Source organism: Quercus lobata, chromosome 3 (genome assembly GCF_001633185.2).
Source record: "Quercus lobata isolate SW786 chromosome 3, ValleyOak3.0 Primary Assembly, whole genome shotgun sequence".
Taxonomy (NCBI): Eukaryota; Viridiplantae; Streptophyta; class Magnoliopsida; order Fagales; family Fagaceae; genus Quercus; species Quercus lobata.
This window is the reverse complement of record NC_044906.1, coordinates 36,087,987-36,115,633: the sequence shown is the minus strand read 5'-3', so window position 1 is coordinate 36,115,633 and position 27,647 is coordinate 36,087,987. Positions and strand designations below refer to the sequence as shown.

The 27,647-nt window shown below is 35.2% G+C and overlaps 2 protein-coding genes across 2 annotated transcripts; one reads left to right on the top strand and one right to left on the bottom strand.

Moving 5' to 3' along the window:
- Positions 1 to 1,174: 1,174 nt before the first annotated feature.
- Positions 1,175 to 3,493, top strand: LOC115981977. The gene is made up of 2 exons (XM_031104438.1): positions 1,175 to 1,665; positions 3,155 to 3,493. The coding sequence occupies exons 1-2, from the start codon at positions 1,309 to 1,311 to the stop codon at positions 3,329 to 3,331; spliced, it is 534 nt and encodes a 177-aa protein (XP_030960298.1). The 5' UTR covers positions 1,175 to 1,308; the 3' UTR covers positions 3,332 to 3,493.
- An 18,805-nt stretch (positions 3,494 to 22,298) lies between these two features.
- On the bottom strand, positions 22,299 to 24,381 carry LOC115980823 (exopolygalacturonase-like). The gene is made up of 4 exons (XM_031103033.1): positions 24,262 to 24,381; positions 23,747 to 24,055; positions 22,662 to 23,156; positions 22,299 to 22,538 (listed from the first exon to the last, which is right to left on the bottom strand). Exons 1-4 carry the CDS (start codon positions 24,379 to 24,381, stop codon positions 22,299 to 22,301), a joined length of 1,164 nt encoding a protein of 387 aa, XP_030958893.1.
- Between the last annotated feature and the right edge of the window lie 3,266 nt (positions 24,382 to 27,647).

The window sequence follows — 27,647 nt, the reverse complement described above, 5'->3', positions numbered from 1 at the left end:
TGTGTTTCCCGTTTTTTGTTTCCATCACTCAATTCTTTGATTTTTGAGTAATGAGTTATGGAAACTGAAAACACATTTTAGGTGTTTTCAAGTTATCAAAACTCAGTTTTCATGGCATTTTCGTAATTAAACACACATTGAAGGACTCACAGTCAGAGGTCTAGCCACAACTTTTGACTAACTAAACTGATTTTTTTTTTTTTTTTTTTGGCGAAACTGAACCGATTTTTTATGTTTTGGAATGGGTCAGCTGCAACTTTTGACTTTTAAGTTTTTTAAGTTTTAAAAATGGGTCCCAAATTTTTAAGTTTTTGAAATTGAAAAACAGAACTAAGTTAGGTGCCGAATGGGTCGAGTTTGAGAAATTGGGGTATTTTAAGTGAAGATTGATGAGTGACAAAAATTGAGTGAGGAGGCATAAGTGATGGTTTTTTAAAAACCAAACAGCCCCTAAATGTTTGCGAATTGTTTCCACCAATCAAGAGTGATAACAAATAGAGGGGTTGTGATGAGATTTTGGCTTGAAGAACGATATATAGCTTGATGAAGAAGGCGAGAAAAGAGTTTCATAAGTGTAGATAGGCGAAGGATCTTGCCGAAATCAGCAAGATTTCCTTGCGAAGAAAAATTCATCATTGTCTCTCTTTGTTCATAATGTGAGTTTTTATTAGAGGGGAAGTTTTGTTTAGCATTTTTTTATTCACCACTTAACCGCATGAACTATTTTGACATAAAAGCAAAGTATTAGGGATTAAATTGACATATTTGAAATGTAAGAAACTAAATTGAGGCATAGTATAAAAGTTACTGACCAAAATTATAAGTTAATTTGATTTAAAAAAAAAATTCAAGTTATTTAACGTTATGGCAGTCAATTTGGTTGATTAATTTTTATTAAAAAAAATCGTCACTTTTTACTGTCTTTTCTCTATTGGTGTATAACAACACATGGATCCAATAGACAAATGACAAGTGAAACATGTGTAATGCAAATTGCAGAAAGATAAGAACCACGCATGCCACCCCCTTATCAATTATCATATGACATGCACGCCACGGTTTTTATTGAGAAGCCTGTGTCCCAGTCCGATCAGACTGTTACTATTTGAGCCCAGCCCCTTCTGAATTCTCACAGTAAAAAAGTGAGAAAGAGTTACACTGTGTTCAGATTCGAGAATCTCTGTAACATAGATTTTTTTTTTTCTTTTTTCTTTTTGCTGAATCTCTAAACAAATATAGTTGCACACGTGTGACCTTATCTTTATAGTGAAAGACTCGTGTTGTGACTGACCCTCAGAAGCACTTACAATGTGCCCAATAACAATGTTAAAGCATTTAGGAGGATGGGCAATGCTATCCTCACCACCCATGTTACCATTTTCTCTTCTGGGAAACACCTATACCTGCAAAGATAGCGTATGGTTTGGCATTAAAGCTGTGAAATTGAGCAACAAAAGAGTTTTGGGGAGTTGGGTATCTTGTGCTGTGAGGAGGAGAGTGAGATATGATGAAGAAGAGGAAGGAGATGAAGATGAAGGTGATGAAGAATATGGGTACAATGAGGAAATTGCGATGTTGGAAGTGTATAGCCAGTCTGCCAAGGGAGAAGCGCTTATTGTTCATGCAGTTGTGGATGAGGAGGAAGTGGAGGTGCTTATCTTCAAGGTGAGTTGATTTAGATCAAATTTCATTTCTCTTGGGCTTCAGGCAAAGGGGAAAAGCACGTGTCCCATGTGGATTGGTTGCATTTTGTTAACAACTAGTTTAACCCAGAATTGTTCACCTCAGAATGGTTCACCTCTCACAATAAAAATGGGGTGAAAAAAAGTGGCCGAGTGACAGGCAGTTAGTCATTTAAAATAGTTGTGAAAATGAGTGTAGAATTGGTTGTAATTCTAAAATAGCTCAACTAAAAACTTAAAAGAAGGATTATGCATGTGATAGTACTTTATAATAGAAATATTATGCAATACAGTGACTTTATTTGCTTAAAAATACTAGTAAAGGCAATTACCTATAAAAAAATTGATATAATTAAAAAAATTCTTGTGAATAAGTTAATTTATATATTAAACATTTTGTTTTTATTGGTTTAGAGTATGATAGAACTGTATTTTTGAAGTACATTGATAGTTTTCTGTAGTTTAGCGCACCTTTTGCATTTCCTAAGATAATGGTATGGCACAATATAGCTTTATGAGTGAAAATTATGGGAATTTGGGATCTCCTGATTTAACATAAAAAGTAAATTCCATTTTGTTGGCTAATGTTCAAATTATTTGTGAACAATAACATCGGAAACAACTTATGAGCTACATCAATAGAATGTCAGAAGACAATAGATATATCCATGTTTAATTGTGATTACTTAAAGTTAAAATTCAAAACTCATCAACCGGGTTAGCCTAATGATTTCTAAACTCTAGAGCCTCATGATATCTATGAGATCTTGGTTTTGAAATCTTTTGTCAATATTTTGGAGCTACCCTTAAGGGATTTCTCCCTGTAATAATTTGGTGTGTGTGGGACGTGGGATTGCAAACACTCAAAGAAATAGTCAAATATTCAAAAAAAGTTTGGATTCTCTCATTTGTCAAAAAAAAAAAAAAATCTTCCGAGCTTTGGGATTTGTTGGACTAGCTAACTTGTAGTATAACATTATTTCCTTCTCTTAGAATAGAATAAGCAGTCCATGCTCAAGCTATAAGTGCTTTGTTGCTTTATTATTCCAGTCTCCTAGTTGGAAAACAATAAAAAAGGAGAAGATAGTTTTGTTAACAAGCACTTTTGTTATTTGTTGCTCTGAAATTCCAAAATTTTCTTCTTGTCTTTTCTTTTGGAATTGCTCTGCATTTAAGTTGTAGGTATGTTTATCATTACTTTTATAGGCTATAGCCTAGTGTTTATAAAGTACATTATACATGAATATGTACCTATGGTAAATATTGGCGAAAGTATTCTTGACTATAATATTTTAGCTCTTATGATGATTAGAAAAACATGGCCTTGAAGAACTTTTCATAAGAAAAAATTGAACTAGATTCTAGTTCACATCAATGCACATTTTGCACTTTCTCCTACCTGTTTGTGTTTATTGTTCCACACGATTTACTTATTGCTAGCTCAAAACTACGTTTGTTAAATGATGTTTCAGGGATTTTCTTCGTCTTTGAGCTATAGAACTTCACCGGATCCATCAAGAAGTATTCTTCCTGCTAGGGCAGTGATAAAATTCATAGACAGAATTAAAGGACCTTTCAACCCTTCTAATATTGAGTACCTTCAGAAAAGTCTAACATGGGAAGCATTTAAAGAGTTCCTTTCCACTTAAGAATTACACCATCACTAGGCTAGCAGTTACAGAACTATTTTTTTTTTTTGGTGGTGGGGGGGTTGTTGGTGTAGTAATTGTGCTTGTTTGCTTGGTGTAGACACTCATTTTGACATGTTTGATCGGTCATCAGAAAGGTAATTATGCAATTATTTAGGATTTGATTGTAATAGTAATTAAATTATAAAATTTTAGTTTGATTAATAGGATTAAAAACTAGCTTGTAACAATCAGGGCTGTCCATAGGTCGATTCAGTTAACCCACCACTCGACCCACCTTATTCGATTGAATGGATTTTTGACTCAATGTCGACCAAATGGTCGGTTGAAATTGAGTTTGTCAGTTCTTCAGCTGGCTGGGTTACTTTCGTTGAGTGATTGGGTCTGAAGGAAAAGTCAAATTTACAACTTGAGTCTTTTCTTGTCAACCACAAAAGAAAAAGGCTTAATCTAAGATGTTTGCTGATGGGAGAACAACTTGTCTTTCCTCAATCCATTTTTTCCTCACAACATCCTGCCATATATTATTGAGCTCTTCCTCCCATATACGCTTAATCAAATAATCACAACTCACAAGCTCCATGTCTAATTCCTTTCATCACAGCACTTGATCTCCCATTAGCACAGGACATCACAAAATCCCATTAGGAGATAATGTCTGTTGAGTTCTGACAGAGATACTCATGTCTAGTTGATTTAATTGGTCTAATTCTAACTAGTTATATGGATTTTATTAATGGATTCTGTAAGGAAATATGTTTAGGATATACTTTTAGAAAGTTTTTATAGGAAAGAAAAGAAAAAAAAAAATTTATTAGTTTTTTATATTTCCCATCAAAATTGTATTAATTTTTTTTTTTTAAAATGCTTCATTAATAAATACCCTAAAAACACTTACTAATCAGTACCAACAATAATTAGTCAAATTTAAAATATCTAAAAACTGAGTCAAAGACAACTATCTAAAGGCTTGAGGCAGTTTAAATTGATAACATTGTTAACTTCTCATATATATTTTTTCTTAAATAATTCGATAATTATAATAATGGAGTAAAAAAAATATTCAAATTCTGATTTTAATGGTAAAGGAAAACATATTATACCACTAAGTTACAAAATCTTGACATTAATGCTCAAAATTGCTCACACCATAAAAGATTAAAAAAAAAAGGAGTTTCAATTAAAGATATTAAACTTTAGGGCACCAATAATCAAATGAGGACATTGAAAAGAGTATGTAGATGTATACGGCAAAGGTTAATGGGATGCAGAGGATGGGGAGGAGTAAGCTATCGAATGAGAAAAATATATATTAAGAGCATTCACATGAATGTAGCTATTTTAATATTTTAATAAATTTATAGTTAAAAACTCCACACACACACAAAAAACAAAAAAAAAAAAAAACCCACGCATCAGTCTCACCAAACTAGTGCAAAATACTTAGCTAAGGAAAGTGTAAAGTTTTAGACCCCCGGTAAACACAATATGTTTAACTTAATTTATTAGCCAAGTTCTTATTTAAGTTAATTATCTAGATTTAGGTTAAACATTCATCACAATCAACATGCACAGTAGAAAACTAAATAACACAAGATGTGATGATCTAGGAAAACCAATAAAACAACTTGTTTCAAGGTATAAAACCTAGGGGAACGATTCCAAGAGAACAATCTACTATATCAAATTGAGATTTACAGTTAAGAATACCAACTCATAGTAAATCTAACTATAGTTACCAAACTGAGCTTTAAACTCCTTGGACTTCTTTGATCCGAATCTGCTCTCACATGAACCTCCAGTTCACGCTTTAGATCTCCCACATAGACCTCCAGTCTATGATTCCAAGACTACCCTTGAGAGTTTAGATCTCTAGTACCTTTGATAACTAGTGATGGCAGCAATTTATACAATACTGAATCTTGAGTTTCTTCAAAGAATAACTCTAGCAAAAGATTTGAGAAAGCTTTGGGTACAAAAACCTTAATCTACAATAGAAGGCATAAGAAGAATTATTATCTCTCTTTTTAAAACGTGTCTTAGGGTTTCCTTTAAATACTACGTGAATTAGATATGAAATCCTAATCATTTAATGAACTTAATGAGTTGTTGGGCCTTAATTAAAATTCTACAGATTCGTGCCTTGATCAGTCAAGCCTTCTTCTTGATCGGTCGAGCCTGGTAAGTTTTGATTTCTTGAACCTGTAGCTTCGTTGTTCTTTTATTCTGACTTGCAGCATATTGAGAATCGTCTAATATATTTTATATACTCTAAAATCTATATTTGGACAAGTTTGTGCTCACGCTTGGTCAATTGTTTTGAACTTTTAGAACCTAATAATTTCCCCCTTTGGCAATCCGTGATGAAACTTACATACAAAACGAAATGCTCAAATACAAGAACAACCCTATTACAATTAAAATTCCCAAATACATTACAAATTCCAATCTAAGACTTCTAATTTAGAAGTTGCAAGAAGAGGCAGAAGATCTTGATTAGAATTTACATATCTTTCCTAAAACATTCAAAAGAGCACATCAACGCATGTGTTGAAATAAAAAAAGGTAAACAATAAGAATCACAATGCTTTAACATAAACATGAAAAAGCTATTAAAATAGCAAATATGCAACAATAAATCTAGCTAACTCTCCCCTGTGTTAGATACATCAAAAAAATTTCTTTTCTTTTCTTCCACTTTCAAAAACAATTTCATCTCCCTCTAAATAAAAACAATTAAAAACCTTTCTCTCCCTTTTTGTCACGTATTGACAAATACGACTCAAACAAAGAGTAGATAGTAAACATACACAACAGAGGTCAAGAGAAAATAGAGAATCGAGTGACCCAAAAAAAAAAAAAAATGCTCTATAGAAAATAGAGGCAACTCCCCTAAGAAGAGCAACAACTCCCTCTATGAATAGCATAGGTTTTAGAAACATCTTTCTCCCCCTAAAGAATATAGGAAAAACAAAACAAGTTTTGGAAAAAAATTTGGGGACAATTTAGAAGGCAGGGAAAAATAAAGCAACACAAACCAAACTAAAAAAAAAATAAGTAAGGATACACATGAATACAAATATTTACTTTTTCAATATATGCAAACTTAACACTATGCAACCCATAAACAGATGCATGCAAACACTTCTAGATACAATCAGTTTAGACTATACAAAATAGATCTCAATGACATAAAATTCAGCATGCAAAGTGTCAAGGTTGGCTCGAACATTTCGGAGGCCTGAGGCAAAATCTTCAAATGGGGCCTTCATGTTATCACTTAAATAATATTCAACTAGCATTTTATATAATAATTTTTTTTTAAAAAAATATCCATTTTTTTTTACTTTTTAATATGATTTTTTTTTTTAGAAAATGCTAAAATTATAACAAATTTTACTACAAACTAATGTTGTAATAGATGTAATCAGTGACAAGAGACTTACAAAAATACTAGAAAGATATTATAAAATTTACAACATGAGAATTTCAAAGATATATCACCAATTACAAAAATTCATTAAAAATGCATTCAATAGTTTGTTGAAGTTTACCTGTTATTTTATTGTTACATCAAATTATAAAAGTTATGTAGACCATTACACCCTTGGCGCAATGATCACTCTATAAATATAAGTGCTTGTGGGGTGTGGGGAGAAAGGGCTGAGGTTTAAGTTTCTAGGAGAGAACTTCACACATATATGCACTTAGATTATGTTAGAGTAGAATTTTTATCTTGTATAAAAAAAAATAAATAAATGAAAGTGTGGGGCCCAATAATTCATGGACCAGGCCCATTTGCCCTTAGAGAGTCCAAAGGCCCGAGCCGAGGAGAACTGTGGCCCAAGCTCTACAATACAGAGCACAAAACAATTTTGGGAGGCAGTCGAGGACAGTTCAGTCCTCGGCAGATCTTGAATCCCACCGGAATAAAGGGGTAAAACTGGTATAGGGACGAATTTGTAAGGAGATCCAAAATATCTTGGGGAAGTTATTCTTACTACCCTTCCAGATAAGACCCAACACATGACAGAGCCGTACTCTGCAGCCTTATCAACCATCCCCAACAATTCTGGAATTAGACTAATGGGACAAATATCAGTCTTGTAAAGATTGACCCTACACGTGGACGAAGGACAATTAACGTAGACGAGTATAAAAGAAGAAAGTAAGTAAATCTAAGGGGAGCCCCATCCCACCTCCGAAAAGGAAAAACTACATGGGGGAGAACCTCTCAACAACACCGGACCTCACTGAAGAAAGTCCGTCGTTGGGTAACCGGGATAAGACCTCAATGGTCCTCGGATCAACTCCGAGGAGTCCCATCCCATAGGATGCGACGCCTTAGGGCTTAAATGTTCAAGTCCAACTCCTTTTCCTATAGAAATCCCTCCAAAATCAGGATCGGAACATCGCCCCGCGACCAAACCCAAGCTTTTCAAGCCCACTCTCTACAAATCATATTGTGAGGGATCTTTCGTGTGTGAGCCCAAAAATGTTAATGGGCCGCAAAGGAATCGCGTCCTTACAATTGGCGCCATCTGTGGGAAAGCTTGCGCGTTGGCGCAGGTGGCGGTGGAATCAACTCATTGGCAAGCAGAAATTTCTGGGATCTCCTCCGTCTCCGGCGACATATGGTTGTCGCTCCGACGAAAACTTCTGCTAGGGGCTACGCCTCGCAGTACTAAGGGCGCGGGCATCTCTAGGGGCTTCCAGCCTCGAGCCAACTTTCCCCGCCCTGGTGTAGGGGCTTATGGTCGAAAAAAAAGAATAAATCAAGTAAAAAAAATCTTATAAGTTTTGGACAGAACCAAGGCCTTGCATAGTCCTCGGACTCAAGCCTATGGGGAAACCAAGTACAAAAAAGAAAATCTTATAAGTTTTGGACAGAACCAAGGCCTTGCATGGTCCTCGGACTCAAGCCTATGGGGAAACCAAGTACAAAAAAGAAAATCTTATAAGTTTGGACAGAACCAAGGCCTTGCATGGTCCTCGGACTCAAGCCTATGGGGAAACCAAGTACAAAAAAGAAAATTATAAGTTTTGGACAGAACCAAGGCCTTGTATGGTCCTCGGACTCAAGCTCTGGGGAAACCAACTACTTAAAAGAAGAATTACAAGTTTTGGACAGAACCAAGGCCTTGTATGGTCCTCGGACTCAAGCCTCTGGGGAAACCAACTACTTAAAAGAAGAATTACAAGTTTTGGACAGAACCAAGGCCTTGTATGGTCCTCGGACTCAAGCCTATGGGGAAACCAAGTACAAAAAATTATTATTATTACAAGTTTTGGACAGAACCAAGGCCTTATATGGTCCTCGGACTCAAGCCTATGGGGAAACCAAGTACAAAAAATTATTATTATTACAAGTTTTGGACAGAACCAAGGCCTTGTATGGTCCTCGGACTCAAGCCTATGGGGAAACCAAGTACAAAAAATTATTATTATTACGAGTTCTGGACATAACCAAGGCCTTGCATGGTCCTCGGACCCAAGCCAAGGGGGTAAGTATTACTTTTTATTGGTCTGCCTTATTGTGCCAAGCACTTCTATTAAAGTTATGGCAACATCTTTTTATTATTAAGTATTTTGGTCTTAGTCGTCATTGATTTAGATGCTATATTATTGTGCCGAGCGGCGCTTGCAAATTTATAAAACAGAGACAAAACATGCAAAATGAAATAGAAACAACTTTTATTAATATGAAAAATCATTACAATGTACAAAAAGGGGCTTCAACAAGCCTATACAAAAGAGGGGCTGCCGAAGCAGCACTAACATCCACAGTACAAATAAGCAAACGGTCAAGCACCTTTTAAACTTGTCTTCAAAGTCTCCAATCTCTGCCTCATTGTTGCTCATACTAAGAGAGGAACTCACTTCAAAAAAAAAATGAAGAAGAAGGAAATAGTAAGGAAGAAATCAATGAAGAAGATGGAGGAGATGAATGAAGAAGATGGAGGACATGAGTAAGAGAAGGAGGAGAAGAAGAGGGGGAGAGACGAAGAGACAAAGGGAGGAGTAAAAGAGGGAGAAGGACAGCACCAGGGAGGAACTGGTGCTGGGAAGACTATAAGAGGAAGGTGGAGGAGGGCACCAGTGAGCAAAGAGAGGGAGACGCAGAAGCACTTCGCCCCTGCCTCAGCCCTGACTCCTAACACACTGGTGCCATGTTAGGTACGCTCGTGAGGAGTCGGGTGGTGCTGATATTGGGTGTTCTCGACTTAGTCACGCCGAGAATTCGACGTGACGAGCCCCTGCTTCGGATTTTGGCTGAAAGAGAGGCGGGACAAATCTTAAGTCTGCGCCATCCTTGCCCTGATCGAGTCATTTCAAGTTTTATCAGAACATGGTGTTTTGAGGAGGGGCATGGTTCCTTCATCATTCGTTATGGTAGGCGTATACTGATATGGTGTATAACAAACGGGCTACGAAGACGCTAAAGGAGGCTACGAGTTTCAGATCTCAGAAGGAAGGAAAGGGGTCTGCACGAAAGTGATGGCCTCCTGCTTGCCTTCTTATAGGAAGGGCAAAACGGAGGGTATTAAATGCATTCTAGTTTCCTAAAGAATCTGAAGAAAAAAGAGGCGTCCGTTCCATTTCCCCACCTTATCAGATGAGCCGCCGGACATAAATGAGCCTCGTAAAGGGGATTCATTAAGGGCGCGTCTGGGACAGCCAAGCGACAGGAGTAGATCACGAGCAGATTAAACGGAATCCCTTGAAAACCGGCTAACTTCTTGGACAGGTGGAAAACCGCTCACATAAATGCGGGGTTGAACTAAATAAGCCACATTAAGGGCCCGGGTTTGCCAAAACCCTCCTTCCCAACCCGGAAGTCGGATAGAAGGGTTTTGAGGGGCTATTGTGGGGCCCAATAATTCATGGACCAGGCCCATTTGCCCTTAGAGAGTCCAAAGGCCCGAGCCGAGGAGAACTGTGGCCCAAGCTCTACAATACAAAGCACAAAACAATTTTGGGAGGTAGCCGAGGACAGTTCAGTCCTCGGCAGATCCTGAATCCCACCGGAATAAAGGGGTAAAACTGGTATAGGGACGAATTTGTAAGGAGATCCAAAATATCTTGGGGAAGTTATTCTTACTACCCTTCCAGATAAGACCCAACACATGACAGAGCCATACTTTGCAGCCTTATCAACCATCCCCAACAATTCTGGGATTAGACTGATGGGACAAATATCAGTCTTGTAAAGATTGACCCTACACGTGGACGAAGGACAATTAACGCAGACGAGTATAAAAGAAGAAAGTAAGTAAATCTAAGGGGAGCCCCATCCCACCTCCGAAAAAGAAAGACTACATGGGGGAGAACCTCTCAACAACACCGGACCTCACTGAAGAAAGTCTGTCGTTGGGTAACCGAGATAAGGCCTCAATGGTCCTCGGATCAACTCCGAGGAGTCCCATCCCATAGGGTGCGACGCCTTAGGGCTTAAATGTTCAAGCCCAACTCCTTTTCCTATAGAAATCCCTCCAAAATCAGGATCGGAACATCGCCCCGCGACCAAACCCAAGCTTTTCAAGCCCACTCTCTACAAATCATATTGTGAGGGATCTTTCGTGTGTGAGCCCAAAAATGTTAATGGGCCGCAAAGGAATCGTGTCCTTACAGAAAGTTATGTAGTAAAATTTATAGTATTTTTAACATCTTCTTATTTGTAAAATCTATTTATTTAAATTTGTCTTATCTCTATCTCTAGCATTACTTAATTCTTAAGGCATAATATTGAAAAAAAAAACTATTTTTTTGTAAATATCTCCCAAAAATATTCGAAAAAAAGAAAAAGAAAATTGCCCCCCAAATTTGGGGCCTTTCTTTAGTTAGGGGGCCTTAGGCAATGACCTAATTGGCCTAGGCCTAATGCTAGCCTTGCAAAGTGTTTTCATGTGTCAAGGTGTTTTAAACTCAAATCAACCTCGAAAGTAGAGAAAATACTTTCACATTTATTATCCATAATGTCGACGCCTTGCGGTTGCTCAACCACCCATCACGGTGACGCTCACATGTTTCTCCCTCCTTTCGGGAAGAAAGAGGGTGTAGGCATGCATGTGCATACAAAGCTCGGAGCTCGGGTGCTGTGGAGGTGTGTCATACCCCGTGTGTGATTGGAATATGAGTGGATTTTGAAGGAAATTACCAAGGGTAAGTGAAGTTGCCACTAATCATTGGTTTTTTTTAAGGTGTGATTAGTTACTTGACTCTATTTGATTTTATTACCGATTTGAGACTGAGAAAAGTGTCATTTTTCCTAATCTAATATGAATGGATAAAAAATCTTGATTATTGAGATCGGAAGTCTGATTACGTGTCGGGCAGATGTTAGGCACTCCACAGCGCCTATCCAAGGACAATCCTTTGTTTAGGTAAAATCATAATTTTTAAACATTGGCAATTGAAAACGAGTTATTGGCATTAGCTTACGAGGCTTAAAATGAATTAGGTTTTGAGGTTTGATTTCGGAATGGGTATGGCCCTAGTTGATGCTTTCTTGGTGCGTATGGAATTGTTGTCAAATTTTCACGGTGAAAATCTGGTAACATTTCGCCTTACTTTCGTGGCAGAAATCCGACAGTACTTCGCCTCAGGTGCGTCATAGCACATCAAATGCTATTCTTACCAAGCTTTCAACGTGAGAATACAACAATGGGAATGCCCCATTTTCACGGCGAAAATCTGGCAGAGTTTCACGTTTGGTGTGCTATAGCGCATTGGCAGGGTTTCGCATCTGTGTATACGACGTGTATCGACATGCTTGTACTGTGACGAGCTGAAGCCCTTCAAAACATCAAGCATGTTAATGCATGTCGCATATATAGGGAAAGCAATGTCACTTAGGTGACATGGATTAAGACAATCACATTGCGATGATCATGCAACAATATAGCATGAATATGCACTTACAATAATCACCTTGAGTGCATACCCACACTATAAGGTCAAGAGCACTCATGATCAGCGAGGGTCACTCGCGTAACCATGAAAGTCCATCATACAAAGTGCATGATCATCCCCACACACACACAGGCGTGCACGCACACACATATATCATGCATAATGCTATCACATAGAGCAAGAAAGTAAAATAGATATTGCCAATGTTCCAAGGGTATGGCCCAGCAAGGTACAGGAAATGTAAAATAGACATTGTGATACTTAGAGAGCACGGCCCAAGCAAGGTGCAGGAAAATTAAATGGTACAAGGAGAGGGGGAACCTTAATACATGCTCTAGAGAAGAGGCCTAGAGAGAGGGAGAAAGAGAAAACTACTCTGGAGGGGCTAGGCCCCCTAATCTACTGAAAATTGCCCATTGTGGGCTTGCATCCTCTCACTTGTATCCTTGCCCTTTTTGCTTACGCCTAGGAGGTTGTACTCTTGCTCCAAGTGTCCATGCTCCATATGTGTACATGCAAAGACAAAAGAAACAAGCCAACAGACAAGCATCTTCCTCTAATTCTACCCCCTCTCATGTCCAATTCTGTGATGAGAAGGCCAAGTCGGATTTCTCAGAGAACTTTTCATGACGCGGCATTCATTCGAAACGCCAAGTCGTTTTATCAGACTTTTTCGATACTGACCTTCCCACTGTCATCTACAGTCAGGGTTGGGAGTCACTATGTGGCATCCCAGTCACTAGTCCCTTCATGATCATACAAGAGTTTTACTCCAATATGCATGGATTTAATTACTCTGTACCTCATTTTGTCACTCACGTTTGAGGTACATGCATCATAGTTACTCCTGATATTGTATCCGAGGTACTACTCGTTCCTAGGGTAGCGCATCCTGACTACCCTAGCTGCGATTGTCTAAGGACTATATCCAAAGACAAACTCTCGTCTCTATTTTATAAGACACCTTCATCTTGGGGTGACCGTTAAAACAACCCTTGCTAGGGCTTTGCAAAAGGTCCAAGATTCCTTAACATGGTGATGACATTCGTTCTCCACCTAATGTTTCACTCTAACTCCATGACAGAGCCTCGTGCTTGATTTTTGTTATTCCTTCTTGAGTGACTTTCTATTGATTTTCCCTCTCACTTCATCTTATTCCTCATAGATGTCTATAGGGATACGATGACTCGTGATAAGCTCATTTTTCCTTCTGCTATCATGAGGCTTCTTCACCATTTTCCTGTTATATGTGCCATAAACACGACTACCATTAGACGGAGCGAGGCCCAGCTTCGACTGAAGCAGCCATGGACAGAGACAGTGACTCTTCTAGCTTCTTCCGTTACTTCCATATCTGCACCTTCTTCATTAGCAGGTGGTGTGACCTTCGAGGCGGTCATGGCGCAGTTGCAGCCCAAGGATGCTCGCCTTGACACACTAAATGATTAGTTGTGTCAGGTGAACACTCGTGTCGGTCATATTGTACAACAGCAGGCTTGCCTTGGTGGCTTCGTAGAGTCTCCCTCTCCTTCTCCAGAGGCATCTGAGGACAAGGACGATGATGGTGACTTCGACGACGACGATGATGATGGGGATGAGGATGCTAGCTTACCCAGTGATGATGAGATGACTGCTTGATTTACTTACCCTTTGTCATTCGTGACAAAACGGGGGAGTAGTTTTGAGATGAGAGTAGTCATGTACAAAGGGGGAGAGTTAGCATAGAAGATTTTTGTTAGGGAGAGTGTTTATATTTTTTTGAGGGATGTAGTGAGGACTTATGTATTTTTTTTCTTTTTCTTCTTTTAGAGATACATTGTTCTTACATTGTAATAGCAAACCTTGTACTTATGATGTTATATATATGATGAGGTTGTTATTACAGTTTTTTCACCTATCTTTATATGTGTTGTTTTTTTTTCTCTCTTTATGCACATGCTTCTTATTAATTGTATGCAATTTTTTATTTCTATTTGACACTAAGATGCTGTGATAAGTTTTGTTTAAAGTATTTCATAAATACAAGTTGTCAAACCCTCTCTTGCCATGAACTCTTTTCTTGCAAAGTTTTTCAAGGGTTTATGTTAGGATAGATTTTATTGTATTCAACAAGTGAGTATAAGTTGAGTGATTTATGACTTTTCTCATATGTTCATTTGTTTGTTGTGGATTTGTCACGGATTGGCAAAGGGGGAGATTTTTAGGACATATGTGAATCATGTTAGGAACATATGGCAATATAGAATTGGCTAATCTTTTGACAAAAACGTACTTTACTTGTAATTGAGTAGATCTAGAATGTGTTTAATGTTTCAAGAAACAAAGTTTCAAGTTCAAGTTTTAAAACCATGCAAGTCTGTCCAAAAATCAAATGAATAAGTGCTGGATTTTAAAACTCGACAGCTAGTATCTATCGAGGTTTAAAAGACTGTTTTACCCGATGTTTGACAGCTTCTCGATAGATAGGGTATTTGTCAAGGTTTATGAAAATAAGTTTTTCAGAGCTGATTTCACTCCAATCCGTGAATAGATGTTTGAGTTTTTTTTTTTCTCAGAACCCTAAACATATATAAGGATTGTTTTAAGGGCCGTCACAGTGGATGCAACTCAATGCAAAAGTTTTTCACAAGCATATTGTGAACCAGAGACATATGCCCTAGTTCATCTTTCTATTCAAGAAGTTGCTGTGTTTGTACATCATAGGGTTTTGTAACTAAGAAGTTTCGTGATTTTCATTGTGTTGATGAAGTGAAGAACTTTGCAGCCAACATCTTTCTCAAGTTAGTGAGTAAGCTGTGTACTAGGATCTGCCCATTGAATTGGTTAGTCACGTACTGAGAGCCGTGCATTGAAAGGAGAGATTGTCACTACAGAACAAGTCTAATTGGGTATTATGGTAGGGGTTCAATTGTAGGTTGATATAAGGTACTATGATTCCTTTACTTGTAACCACTTGTTGTGATAATAGTGAATTCTCATAAGTGATGACCTTAAAATCACTCGGTGGGGTTTTTGCTGCGTAGGTTTTCCCCATTCGTAAACAAATCATCATGTCAATTTATTTTCCGTTGGATTTTAACTTAGTTGGTGATTTGTTTGTGCTGCCATGCTTATTGCATGCTAATTGAATTAATTGATTAATTCATCGTAATGGGTCAATACATTCTTGGTCTATCACTCCAAGAATGCATTGGCCATATCTCTCCAGATAGAGGTCTTTTCCAATCTAACATACCATGTGGCTATAGGGCTAGTCAAGCTATCAGGGAAAATCTAGCAAAATAAAGGATGATTGTCTCCATAAGGTGCCATCTTCCTATAAAACATGCACAGATGGAGGTAAGGATCTCCAGTGCCATTATACTTGAGGAACTTAGGTGCCTTGAACTTGGGAGGCATAATGACCTAGGGGAAATTGGTTAGGCCATCTAGATTGACATTTCCTCGGGCGCTGGAGCCCTCTATGATATGGATTTTCTCAGTCAGGATCTCTACTGAACTTTTGACCTGACCATAACCAAACTCTGAGGTCTTATCCTTAGGAGGATTCAATTCTTGGTCACCTCCTTGTGGGACAAATGGCTGTGTGGTTTGACCTTGATTTGGATCTGGTGGCAGTCGAGTCTCATTTTCAAAACCAAGCGCAAAGCCCTTTATAGTGTGACTAGATGAATCTCGGTTCCTTCCTACAACCAATCGTTGCATCATGCACATCATTTTTGCCATTTGTTCTTTCATCTGCATGAACTTGGCAACACTTACTTCAAAAGCTAAAGGATCTCTAGTAGACATCTTTCTAGCACAAGACCTAGTGATGATGGGATCATGATGTGATGGTAACTTGGATTGTTTCCTTTGAACAATCTTTTCTCTCTATTGAACATTACCCTTTTGTGGGCTTACATCTTTTTGCTTGCATCCTTACCCATTTACTTGCATCTAGGAGGTCGCACCCTACTCCAGGTGTCCATACAATGACAAGAAAAAAGCCAGTAGACAAGCAAAGCAACAAATAGAAGGAAAGCATGCTCAAAGACAAGGTAGCAAAAGATGCCGAACAGGGTCAAACAAGCATGTTATCAAACAAAAGAGGGTGTCCTAGGAGCACAAATGTAGGTTTGGATCAAGTATCCATAATTCCATGAGATTGGAGAATGGACAACACAGACTTATGCATGAACATGTAGACAAGCGTACAAAGATGCAAAGAAGCAAAGAAAGCCAAATGGGTGGCACAAAGCAAGCAAGTCAAGCATATAAACATTATGCAGAGTAGAGAAAGGTGTGAATCAAGCACACCAACACCATAGAGGTGTGTCTCACAAATGGTAACATCCAAACAATCAACAAGAGGAACAAATGCAACCACACAAGAAAGTGGCCTCAAAGACTGACGAGCACAAGCCCACGGAGGGCACAAAGCATGACAAAGCCTAGATCTAAACAGGCAAACATGGAGATAAATCATAGAAGCAAGCAAGCAGCCATAGACATGCATAAAGGAAATGATCCAAAACCTTTGATATAGGCCTAGTTGTATGGATGTAGGCCTAAACTACAAGATCTAGATCTACACCCTACCTATAGAGCCAAAACATAAGAAAGAGGTACAACAAAGATAAAAGAGGCTTTAGAAGCACATGGCATAGCAACCAACATGTAGATCTAGACACATGAACATTGCACAAAGCGCATAAAGATATAGATCTGAGCAAAAACATGGCAAAGAACACACAAACAAGTAGATCTAAGCATCAACAAGACAAGGAGCACATAAACAAGTAGATTTAAACTTAAGCATGCTAAAAAGCACCTAGACACATGGAACTAAGCACAAACACAATATTTAGGCATATCCTAACCCAAGAAGGCTAGGCCAACATAATCAAAGCAGTAAAACATGTCAAAAGGCAAGTGGTCATGCTAGGAAAGCTATAGAACATGCTAGGAAGCAAGGTAAAGGAAGAAAATGATAAGAAATGCAATAAAGCAACTTATAAAGCAAGATAAGGCAAAGGGTGTAGATTGTAGCTAAAAAGCTACATCTACACCCTTTAAACCTCAAATCCGAGGTCCTAAGACCAAGGAGAGGAAAAAGAAAGAAAGAACACTACCTCTAGATTGTTGAGAGAAGAGAGGAATCAAAGGTTTTTATTTTTATTTTTTTTATGTGTTTTTAGGAGACAAATGTAGAGAAAAGAGAGAGAGAATCTACCCAGAACCCAGCTCCAAAGATGCCCAATTTTTTTATTTATTATTATTTGAGGGGGGTCTGGGGGTATTTATAATGGAAAAGTGACCCTTTAGCTCTGACGGCCACTTAGTGGCTACTGACTTGTAATGGCCTGATAAAGGCCTTCCCAAGCTTAGATTGGCTTGATCTTGGTGTTCCTAGAAAGGTTTGGATAAGTAGTTTCTAGAAAGCTAAAGAATTTTGAAATCCAACAGTTGGATAAAAAGTTATGAAAAATCAAAATAAGTATATTACAATCATTTTTCATGTTAATATTTTATCATCTAGTCAAGACACCGAATAGTAGGGGTTTTGAAGAAATAGTTGGAGTTTTGAATAATATGGGTTTTATAATCTGTTCATTCAAGAGAAAGAGAATGATGAAACAATGAAATTCATATGAAATTCAATTTTGACCGAGCCTAAAAGTAGGGGTTTTAATTAACTAGCAAATGGAGATGATGATTTTGGCCTTAAAACTCATTAACCCAAAGGAGAGTGGGAATTCTCCTTTTTCATCAAGTTGAGAAACACGACACTTTTCTATTACTGTTTTTGGTAGGTGAACTTCCACGCAACTTTTAAAGTGTTTAATACAAATACCGATTATCAACAATGATGAGCCCTAAAATATATCATTGTTCATGTACCAACCCACGATTATTCTTACTTTGGTTGAATATGACTTAGATGTTGATTGAATTTCAACAAATATGAATTTTGAACAATAGTATGTTCACATCAAATGAGTGGAAAAGATTTTTTTTTTTCTTAAATGATAGAAAATATAAGCCAATATAGATGTCAATGGACTAACATTTCAGCTAGGTTACAAACTATATGTTAAACTTCCTTCATCAAATCATTCCTTTTATTTATTATGATATACAAAGCTTTCATCACCTTCATATTTATTTTTCCCAATCATGCTACTTCACATTCTCTTGATATTTTATTTGATAAAAGTTGAATCCATCCTCATGTAACGTCCAAATGCAATTGGCTCGACCATAATCCAATTGATGATCGTAGTCTGCACTAAACACTTCAAAAGCAGCATGGAAGTTCTCGTAATAAAAATAGCTATAGAAAAGTGTAGTTTCAAATATTTTGATGTAAAAGAGAATTCACACTCTCTTCTGTGTTAAAGAGTTTTAAGTCCAAAAGCATCATCTCCATATTTATAATGGTAGTTGTTCTCAATGTTGTTGATGATTTGTACATAGTGCTTTCTGAATTCCCGAGGTGTCAATGTGTAAACTAGATTGAATATGAGTGATTGAACAAGTAATTTTATTGACATATTATAGGAGAGATTAAGTATTCAATATATTCTCAGATCGCAACAAATCAAAAAGTTGAAGCATTTAATATATATATATATATATATATATATATATCTCATATTAAATATTAAGAACTTGTCAATATGCAATGATTCCAAATAGTAAATTAATCTCAAAATTCAATCATTAATCCATAGAAAGCACAAAGATAATCCCAAGAACACATGTTAAAAATATTAGGTTTCTCCTCTAACCCTAACCATAGATTTAGCCACACATAGTTATGCAAAAGAAATCAATAAAAATAATGCTAAACCTCTAAAAGAAGAAGAAAAAGGATAAAAAACATTCTAGTGTTTTTCCTCCTCTATTACGTCAACCTCCTCCAAAAGAAAAAGAGAAAATCCCACAAATTTAGGATGTAAAATCCATGATTTTTGGAATTGTATCTGTTGTCAACTTCCATCCCACTTTTGGCCTCCAAAACGATATATATATATATATATATATATATATATTTATATATTGAATTTGTGTTAAACTAAAAAATTGAAGATTTTCTACTCTTGGACATTTTTGTAACAAGTTATGACAAAAATACTAAAATAGTGCAGAATGTATCCATATTTGGATTTTTCCAATTTTGGCTTTAACGAATATTTTTCATCCCTTTTTAATTCCAGTACTTTTTTTTTCTTCTACTTCTTTAATGCTTCAAAAGTCATGCCCCAATTGATCTTGACCCTTGGATTCTCTTGGCTGCATGTCTGCATGATTAGTTGACTAGTTTTAATCTCCCTTAATAGAAAAATACACGTTAAGAATATATATATATAAGAGATATCTTTTAAACTCATATATTTACATGTAATTAAACATAAAATTTTTGTGATATTGCATACTGAAACTAAAATAATAGTGTAATTTTAAGCAATCAACTGGGACTTGTGGAAGTATTGTTGCTTATTAACCCTCCAACTCTTTTGGTTGCATTCATGGGTATCTTAGATTCTTTGAGGCCATTGATCTGGGTAGATTGGAGACATAAAGACTTCTAGGATGGACTCCGACCAAGCATTCTTGACATTCATACAAAAAAATATTTCATAAGAGATAAATAACATTGTCATGAAATAATGTACTAAATGATCAATTTATATTGATTGATATGGAATTGAGTACAGTTATCTATATAACTCTTTAAAATGATAGAATAAAATAAACTCCTCTGATTCGATCTCCAAGAAGCTTTACAATCCAAAGAGCTATGAAGCGTCATCTTGAATCATGTGTTATTGTCTCCGAGTTTAATGAGTAGTTGAATGTATGCACTTGATTTGATGCGACGGATGTTGGCTTAATCTCTTACCAAATCAAAACAACCTGATGGAAAATCCTTACTTTGATTTGAAGAAGTAGGAATGAACCTTGATTTTGAGGGAGCAATGATGCTCTTTTGGACTTAGAGAGAACTCTTTATTTTGATAGAGTGTCAATAGGGTTTTTCTCTCTAAGTGTCTATCTTTTTTTTCTCATACGAGAAGCCTATATTTATAGGCGACTTAGTGGTCTTTGATTTGGAATTTTCACTAAATATTTATTGAGATTTAATTACAAATTCTAAATTTGAATTTAATTTTAGCCGTGCATTTAATAAGAACTTTCCATATGCATCGTTTATTCTGACATTGCCACATGTCATTTCTATGTGCATCGTAGTAACCCATGGGCTTGCCATGTGGCTTGATTTCATTTGTTGATTGTCCACTGTTGACACATCATCAAATGGAAATTAATTGGATCACAAATATTTGATCATGATCGATTGGACGAATGTGGATACATCATAAAATTTTGATGTCTACAACGGCATTTGCAATAGCTAGCCAAAGCAAGGAGCTAAGGTTCCTAAACTGGCTACGAGTATGGGAACATCGTATGTGTATATAATGTATTGTAGCATCCTTTAATAGTAGACTTATTGAGTTAGGCTTAGTCCTGTAGTGTTTTTTTATAGTTTGGGTTGTCGCCCTATAAAGTCTCTGTGTGGGTGTGTATATTCTTCACTACATTGAAAATGTTTGTCCATGAACAATGTCAAACTTGAATCTTGATTGCTTAACTATCCAGTTAATATTTGATTAAATTAATTAAAATTATTATTAAGCTGTTGTAAGGAGCTAGCCTCATTTCTTAATATTGTGTTAGAAGTGACCCATTGGTTGCTATTGCATTTTGCAAATTGAAGCTTTGTTATTTTCAGTCACAATCATTAGTAGTAGCTGAAAAAATAGTTATGTTTGCCTTGGAATGACGTAACATTCATATTTACAGTGCGTGATATAATAATAATAGACTTCAATAATATGTAAATAGTATGAAAATAGTACTATTTTTTGGATGTCAAAATAATATTATTTAAAACGTAAAGGGTGTATAAGAGATTATATCAATGGGGATACCATCATATTTAAAATATTTTTCTTATTTTTTAATTTTATTTAAGTAAACTTTATGCATATGTACAAGCCTAGATTTAATAGTTATGATTAATTCATACTTAATTATCTTTTACCAAAGCCAAAAAAAAAAAAAAAAAATCGAAAATGTAAATATTTGTCATTTTGAATGAAAAATTTTTAATTTAGGTTTTTAAAAAGTAGTAGTTTTATTTTTATAATTTGATAGTTAATATAAGGAGGATTTGAACTGTGATTCTCTTAATAAATGACAGCGTGTAATGTCATTGAGCTACAAAATTATTGATAAAAGACAATAGTTAATGTAACAAACCATTTAGGTATTGTTTCTCAAGAAAAAAAAAAAAAAAACCATTTAGGTACTTGAACTCATTTAATTTCGTTGCTAAGAATTTGTTAGAATATGTAGATTAATCATTCGTAATTGCTTCATTTTAGTAAGAAAATTAAAATATTTATGTAATTGGTTTTTATTTCCTACCTTAATTTTTGCATTGGTGATATAATCAACTTCAATAATATGTGTTGTATTTTTAAAAATAAAAGTGATTAAAATTTAGTTGTTACAAAAATCTATATTAAAAATGTACAATGTTTAGAGACACAAATATGAATATATGGTGTCTGTTTTATGAGTTTTACATCTTACCGTCGTTGAAGAGTAGGAGAGCAAGTTAATTTGGCGTTAAAAACTTGCATGCAAATGAATTGAATGTTACCATATCATGAACACAAGCATTTATTTGATGAAGAATGAAAAAATTTTAAAAAGAAATTAATAACAATTTTTGTTTTATTTCGAAATTTCCCAGCTACAGTAATAGAACAAATACTATCTACAACAACACTCCTGATCATAGTAGCTTTTAGTAAAAGGCTGAACTCAAACAACTCTAAAACTAACTATCCAACATTCCACAATTTCATTTGAATAAAGAAAAAGGGAACATGATAGACTGAAGTAAATGAAATTCTAGTTAGAATAAAACTCCTATAACCTACTTGCAAATAGTATTTCCTCACTCCGCATTAGTTATAATAGCTTGGGAGGCATTTTAGTATTGTTTGATGGTACAAGTAGGAGGATTCTGCTTACCCGTAAAGGTGGGCTTGACATTAACACAAGTTGAAGTAGTAGATCCTCCAAGTCCCTTATATACGAGATTAGTGTCAGCAACCACCACCTGTTGGCATGGTACACTGTTACTGCAAATAAGCTTCACAGCTTCCTTTGTTGAAGAAGTGCCTCTAATGTTCTTGAAGCTAACATTACTAATCTTAACTTTCGAGGGAGACTGAAAGCAAACAAACAAACAAAAACCCACCAAAGAATTTGATATTAGTATTTGCAATTTGTTTTTCTTTTTTTAACTTTTAACATCAAAATGAGTGTATGTATTTGTGATGTTTATAATAACCTGGTTTGTGCATTGATCAATGAAGATAGGATTGGCAACATTGTTCATGATTATATTCTCGAAATGCATATCAGAAGCAATCCCAGGAGGGGAAGAAGGCCATGTTTTGATTCTAACACCATTCTTTGTACTGCTAAGGGTGCCACCAATTACTCTGATTCCAAAAACTGGTTGTTCATTCTGGTACTTTCCAAGACTTCCAACGCTAATACCATGGCCAGGTCCACAAGTTACTTGATTTGTAGTAACATCTTGGGTTCCATCACCAATGGAGATGCAATCGTCACCTGTTCCAATATTGGCATTGGTGATGGTGATATTAGATGAACGTCCGATGTGGATTCCATCGGTGTTTGGGCTATCTCCAGGTGCAGTTATGGTAACATGTTGGATTTGCAAGTTCTTGCATCCCAAAAGGTTTATGTGGAAAAATTTGCTATCCTTCGATTGAATGTCATGGACTATTGAATTTTTGACGAAATCGAACCTTATATTCTGTTCATGTTTACAGGTTAGATAAACAAAACACCAAATATGAACACCATAGCTTCATTTAAATATTCTCCTAAAAATATTTTCATTTAGATATACTATAGCAAAATGCTAATGCTTCTTTCAATTACTATATTAAAAAAAACAAAGACAGATATATGAATGTGGTTGGTACTACTTCAACAATATTACATAAAAAATTCTTTTTAGACCAAACAGTTTGTCACAACTTGATGTTATATACGAGTATGATTGGTGAACCATCACTTTCACCTTTAACCACCACTTTTTCTCCATTACACACAGTTGCACAAGTTAGGGTCATGGCACAAAAGTTGTGTCCATATTCCATATATGGACTTTCTCATATATAAATTTTGAATTTTCTTTTTTGGTGAGTTATGACACCTCACTATATAAAGCTTACATCAAATTATTAATAATATGATAATAGCCTTAACATCATTAAATGAATAGATGCTTGAATTAGTTCTTAAAAATAATGGTTAAAGTTCTTGAAGTTGTAGTATTTATATATATCTACATAAAAATAATGGAAATTTAAATGCTAATTATTAAGATTGAAAACTTACGGTAGGAAGTATTTTGTAATTGTACTTTTTGCCACAATTATTTTTTTGCCATGCCATTTGTCCTTTGCCATCAAAAACTCCACCACCTGACACAATGAGACTGTCAATACGTTGAAAAGAAACCCAAAAATCTTTACCATTGAAGGAGGCAACGTCTGATGGGGCATGTAGGGTGCCCTGAAGGTTAAACTCAATAGCACCTTTGCATGGACTTAACAAAGTCACTGAACCTAGTTTGTATGTCCCTGTTGAAATCACAACTTTACTTCCTACTACTGCGCATGCAGCTTTCCAAGCTTTCATCAAAGCCTAATAAACACATTATGAAAAATCAAAATCAATATATATTACAATCATTTTTCATGTTAATGTTTTATCATCTGTTCAAGACACTGAATAGTTTTTTGTGTAAGCAAAGTTTGAACCTAAGTTCTTTTGACATTACTAGTTAAGTTAACTAGAACCCACTTTTCATGTTAATTAGGTATAGTTAACTGTGCTAAACATATTTATACCTGGGTGATATCAGCATCAGGTTGGCCTCCATATGATTTAACATCAAAGACTTGCCCAGCATTAGTGAATGCTAGCAACAATAGCAAGGAAATTGTTACAATGCTCAAATTATTTCCCATTTTATTGTTCTGTATTTCCCTGCTATGTCCAATTTGTTGTACTATATGATGGTTTCCCTATTTGGTTTGAAGCTATTTATACTACAGTATTTGAGCTCATCACCATTAAAGCTATCCAACTGATATTAACTAATTTTATGCATGGTTGCAAAGAACTCTCCTATTTACCCTTCAAATTCTTTACTATTATTAGCTTTCGTGCTTCCTCCTTCACTAATAAATTAATAGTTTATCGTTATAAAGAAACTGTTGATGATCAGTTATGATTTAATCAATTTCATTGACCATGGAAGGATAAATTTTTAACAACTTTATGATTAAATTATGCTAATACTCTAAAGGATTATAACATGTCTATTTTTTGGTCCATTGTTCTATAAGATAAGATTATTACTACAATATATCACCCTAACTTCATAGCCTTAAATGGCAAGCTCTTATCCACCTGAAATCTGTTCATTTTCTCCTTGAAGTGAATTGAATACATCCCGTTAGAAATGAGGGAAAAAGTCTAGAAAAATAATCATCTTCGAAAACTTTCCAAATTTAGCATGGGCAACATGCCCGTCTACAATGTAAAATAGAAAATAAAGAAAATACTATATAGGAGAGGCTGAACTCACCTTTTCAATTATTATATTTATCATATTACTATAATTAGTTTATAGATCTTTGTCAATTATTATATACTACCCGGTAACTAGTGCAAAGCAAAAGAAAGTTAGACATAATCCATTTTGTCTAAATAAGAAATTTGATAATTATGATAACCAGCGAATATTTATTATAATCGTAATGCCAAGAATATTGTAGTTTTGTTACCTTTTGACTATTTTTAAAGAAAATATTTAGGGTTTAAATTCTCTCTTCTCTATTGCAACTATCGAATTATAAACAAAAGAAATCAAAAAAATACTTTCAATGGTCTTTCTTAGAATTTAGAAGATTGAAAAAGTTTTTTGGTTTTTAAAGTAGAGACTAAGAGACTAAGATTGTCTATCTATGGGTTTTTAGTAAGTAGAATACAAAAGCTCCGCCGACTTACCCTTTTTAATTCTCCAACAATGAAACTTGCTCGCTTTCTCCCCCTAGACTATAAACCCTACCCACACATTTCCATCCACAATGACCACATATTACCACCATAAACCTCCATGAAATTGTGTTGTTCAAAGACAAATTTGTGATGAAGAAATCAAGTTGTGAATAATCAAGAGAAAGAGAATGAAGAATAATGAAATTCGTATGAAATTCAAATTTTGAACGAGCCTAAAAGTAGGGGTTTTAATTAAATATTGATTATCAACAATGACGAGCCCTAAAATATAGATTATCAACAATTACGAGCCCTGAAATATATCAATGTGCATGTACCAACCCATGATTATTCTTACTTTGGATGAATATGACTTAGATGTTGGTTGAATTTCAACAAATATGAATTTTGAACAATAGGATGTTCACATCAAATGAGAGGAAAATACTTTTTTTTTTTTTAATGATAGAAAATATAAGCCAATATTGATGTCAATGGGACTAACATTTCAGCTTGGTTACAAATAACATGTTAAGCTTCCTTCATCAAATCATCCCTTTTATTTATTATGATATGCAAACCTTTCATCACCTTCATATTTATTTTTCCCAATCATGCTGCTTCACATTCTCTTGATATTTTATTTGATAAAAGTTGAATCCATCCTCATGTAACATCCAATTGCAATTGGCTCGACCATAATCCAATTGATGATCGTGGTCTGCACTAAACACTTCAAAAGCAGCATGGAAGTTCTCATACCAAAAATAGCTATAGAAAAGTGGAGATTCTAATATTTTGATATAAAAGAGAATTCACACTCTCTTTTGGGCTAAAGAGTTTTAAGTCCAAAAAAATCATCTCCAAATTTATAATGGTAGTTGTTCTCTAGGTGGTTGATGATTTGTACATAGTGCTTTCTAAATTCCCAAGGTGTCAGTGTGTAAAACAGATTGAATATGAGTGATTGAACAATTAATTAAATTGACATGTTATAGGAGAGATTAAGCATTCAACATATTCTCAGATCACAATGAATCAAAGAGTTGAAGCATTTGATATAATATATATATAAATCATATTAAATCTTAAGAACTTGTCAACATGCAATGATTCCAAATAGTAAATTAATCTCAAAATTCAATCATCAATCCATAGAAAGCACATAGATAATACCAAGAACACAAGTTAAAAATATTATATTTCACCTCTAACCCTAGCTAGGGATTTAGCCACACATAGTTATGCAAAAGAAATCAATAATAACAATGCTAAACCTCTAAAAGAAGTAGAAAAAGGATTAAAAAAAAATTCCAGGGTTTTCCTCCTCTATTGCATCAGCCTCCTCCAAAAAAAAAAAAGAGAAAATCCCATAAATTTAGAATGAAAATTCCATGATTTTTGGAATTGTATCCGCTGTTAACTTCCATCCCACTTTTGGCCTCCAAAACGAAATAGTTTTTTTTTTTTTTGAATTTGTGTTAAACTAAAAAGTTGAAGATTTTCTACTCTTGGACATTTGTGTAACAAGTTATGACAAAAATACTAAAACTGTGCAAAATGTATCCATATCAGGATTTTTCCAATTTTGGGTTGAATGAATATTTTTCATCCCTTTTTAATTCTAGTACATTTTTTTACTTCTTTAATGCTTCAAAAGCCATGCCCCAATTGATCTTGACCCTTGGATTCTCTTGGCTGCATGTCTACATGATTAGTTGACTAGTTTTAATCTCCCTTAATAGAAAAAGACACATTAAGAATATATATATATATATTTTTTTTCTCAAAAAAAAGAATATATATATATATATATATATGTAAGAGATATCTTTTAAACTCATATATTTCCAAATTTGAATATATTGTGTTGGCGTTAAAAACATGCATGTAGATGAATTGAATGTTACCATATCATGAACACAAGCATTTATTTAATGAAGAATAAAAAAATATATAAAAAGAGTTTAATAAATTTTTTTTTTATTATGAAATTTCCCAGCTATAGTAATAGAACAAATACTATCTACAACAACACTTCTGATCATAGCAGCTTTTAGTAAAAGGCTAAACTCAAACAACTCCAAAAATAACTATCCAACATTCCATAATTTCATTTAAATAAAGAGAAAGGGAACTTGATAGACTCAAGTAAATGAAATTCTACTTAGAATAGAACTCCTTTAACCTGCTTGTAAATAGTATTTCCTCATTCCGCATTAGTTACAAT

Bases quoted from the DNA above. Each gene is read 5' to 3' on its own strand.
- LOC115981977 (XM_031104438.1), top strand. From the start codon at position 1,309: ATGTGCCCAATAACAATGTTAAAGCATTTAGGAGGATGGGCAATGCTA. The intron at 1,666-3,154 runs GTGAGTTGATTT...ATGATGTTTCAG, and splicing joins TGGAGGTGCTTATCTTCAAG to GGATTTTCTTCGTCTTTGAG.
- LOC115980823 (XM_031103033.1), bottom strand. From the start codon at position 24,381: ATGGGAAATAATTTGAGCATTGTAACAATTTCCTTGCTATTGTTGCTA. The intron at 23,157-23,746 runs GTAAGTTTTCAA...AAACATGAACAG, and splicing joins ATTACAAAATACTTCCTACC to AATATAAGGTTCGATTTCGT. The intron at 22,539-22,661 runs GTTATTATAAAC...GTTTGCTTTCAG, and splicing joins TTGATCAATGCACAAACCAG to TCTCCCTCGAAAGTTAAGAT.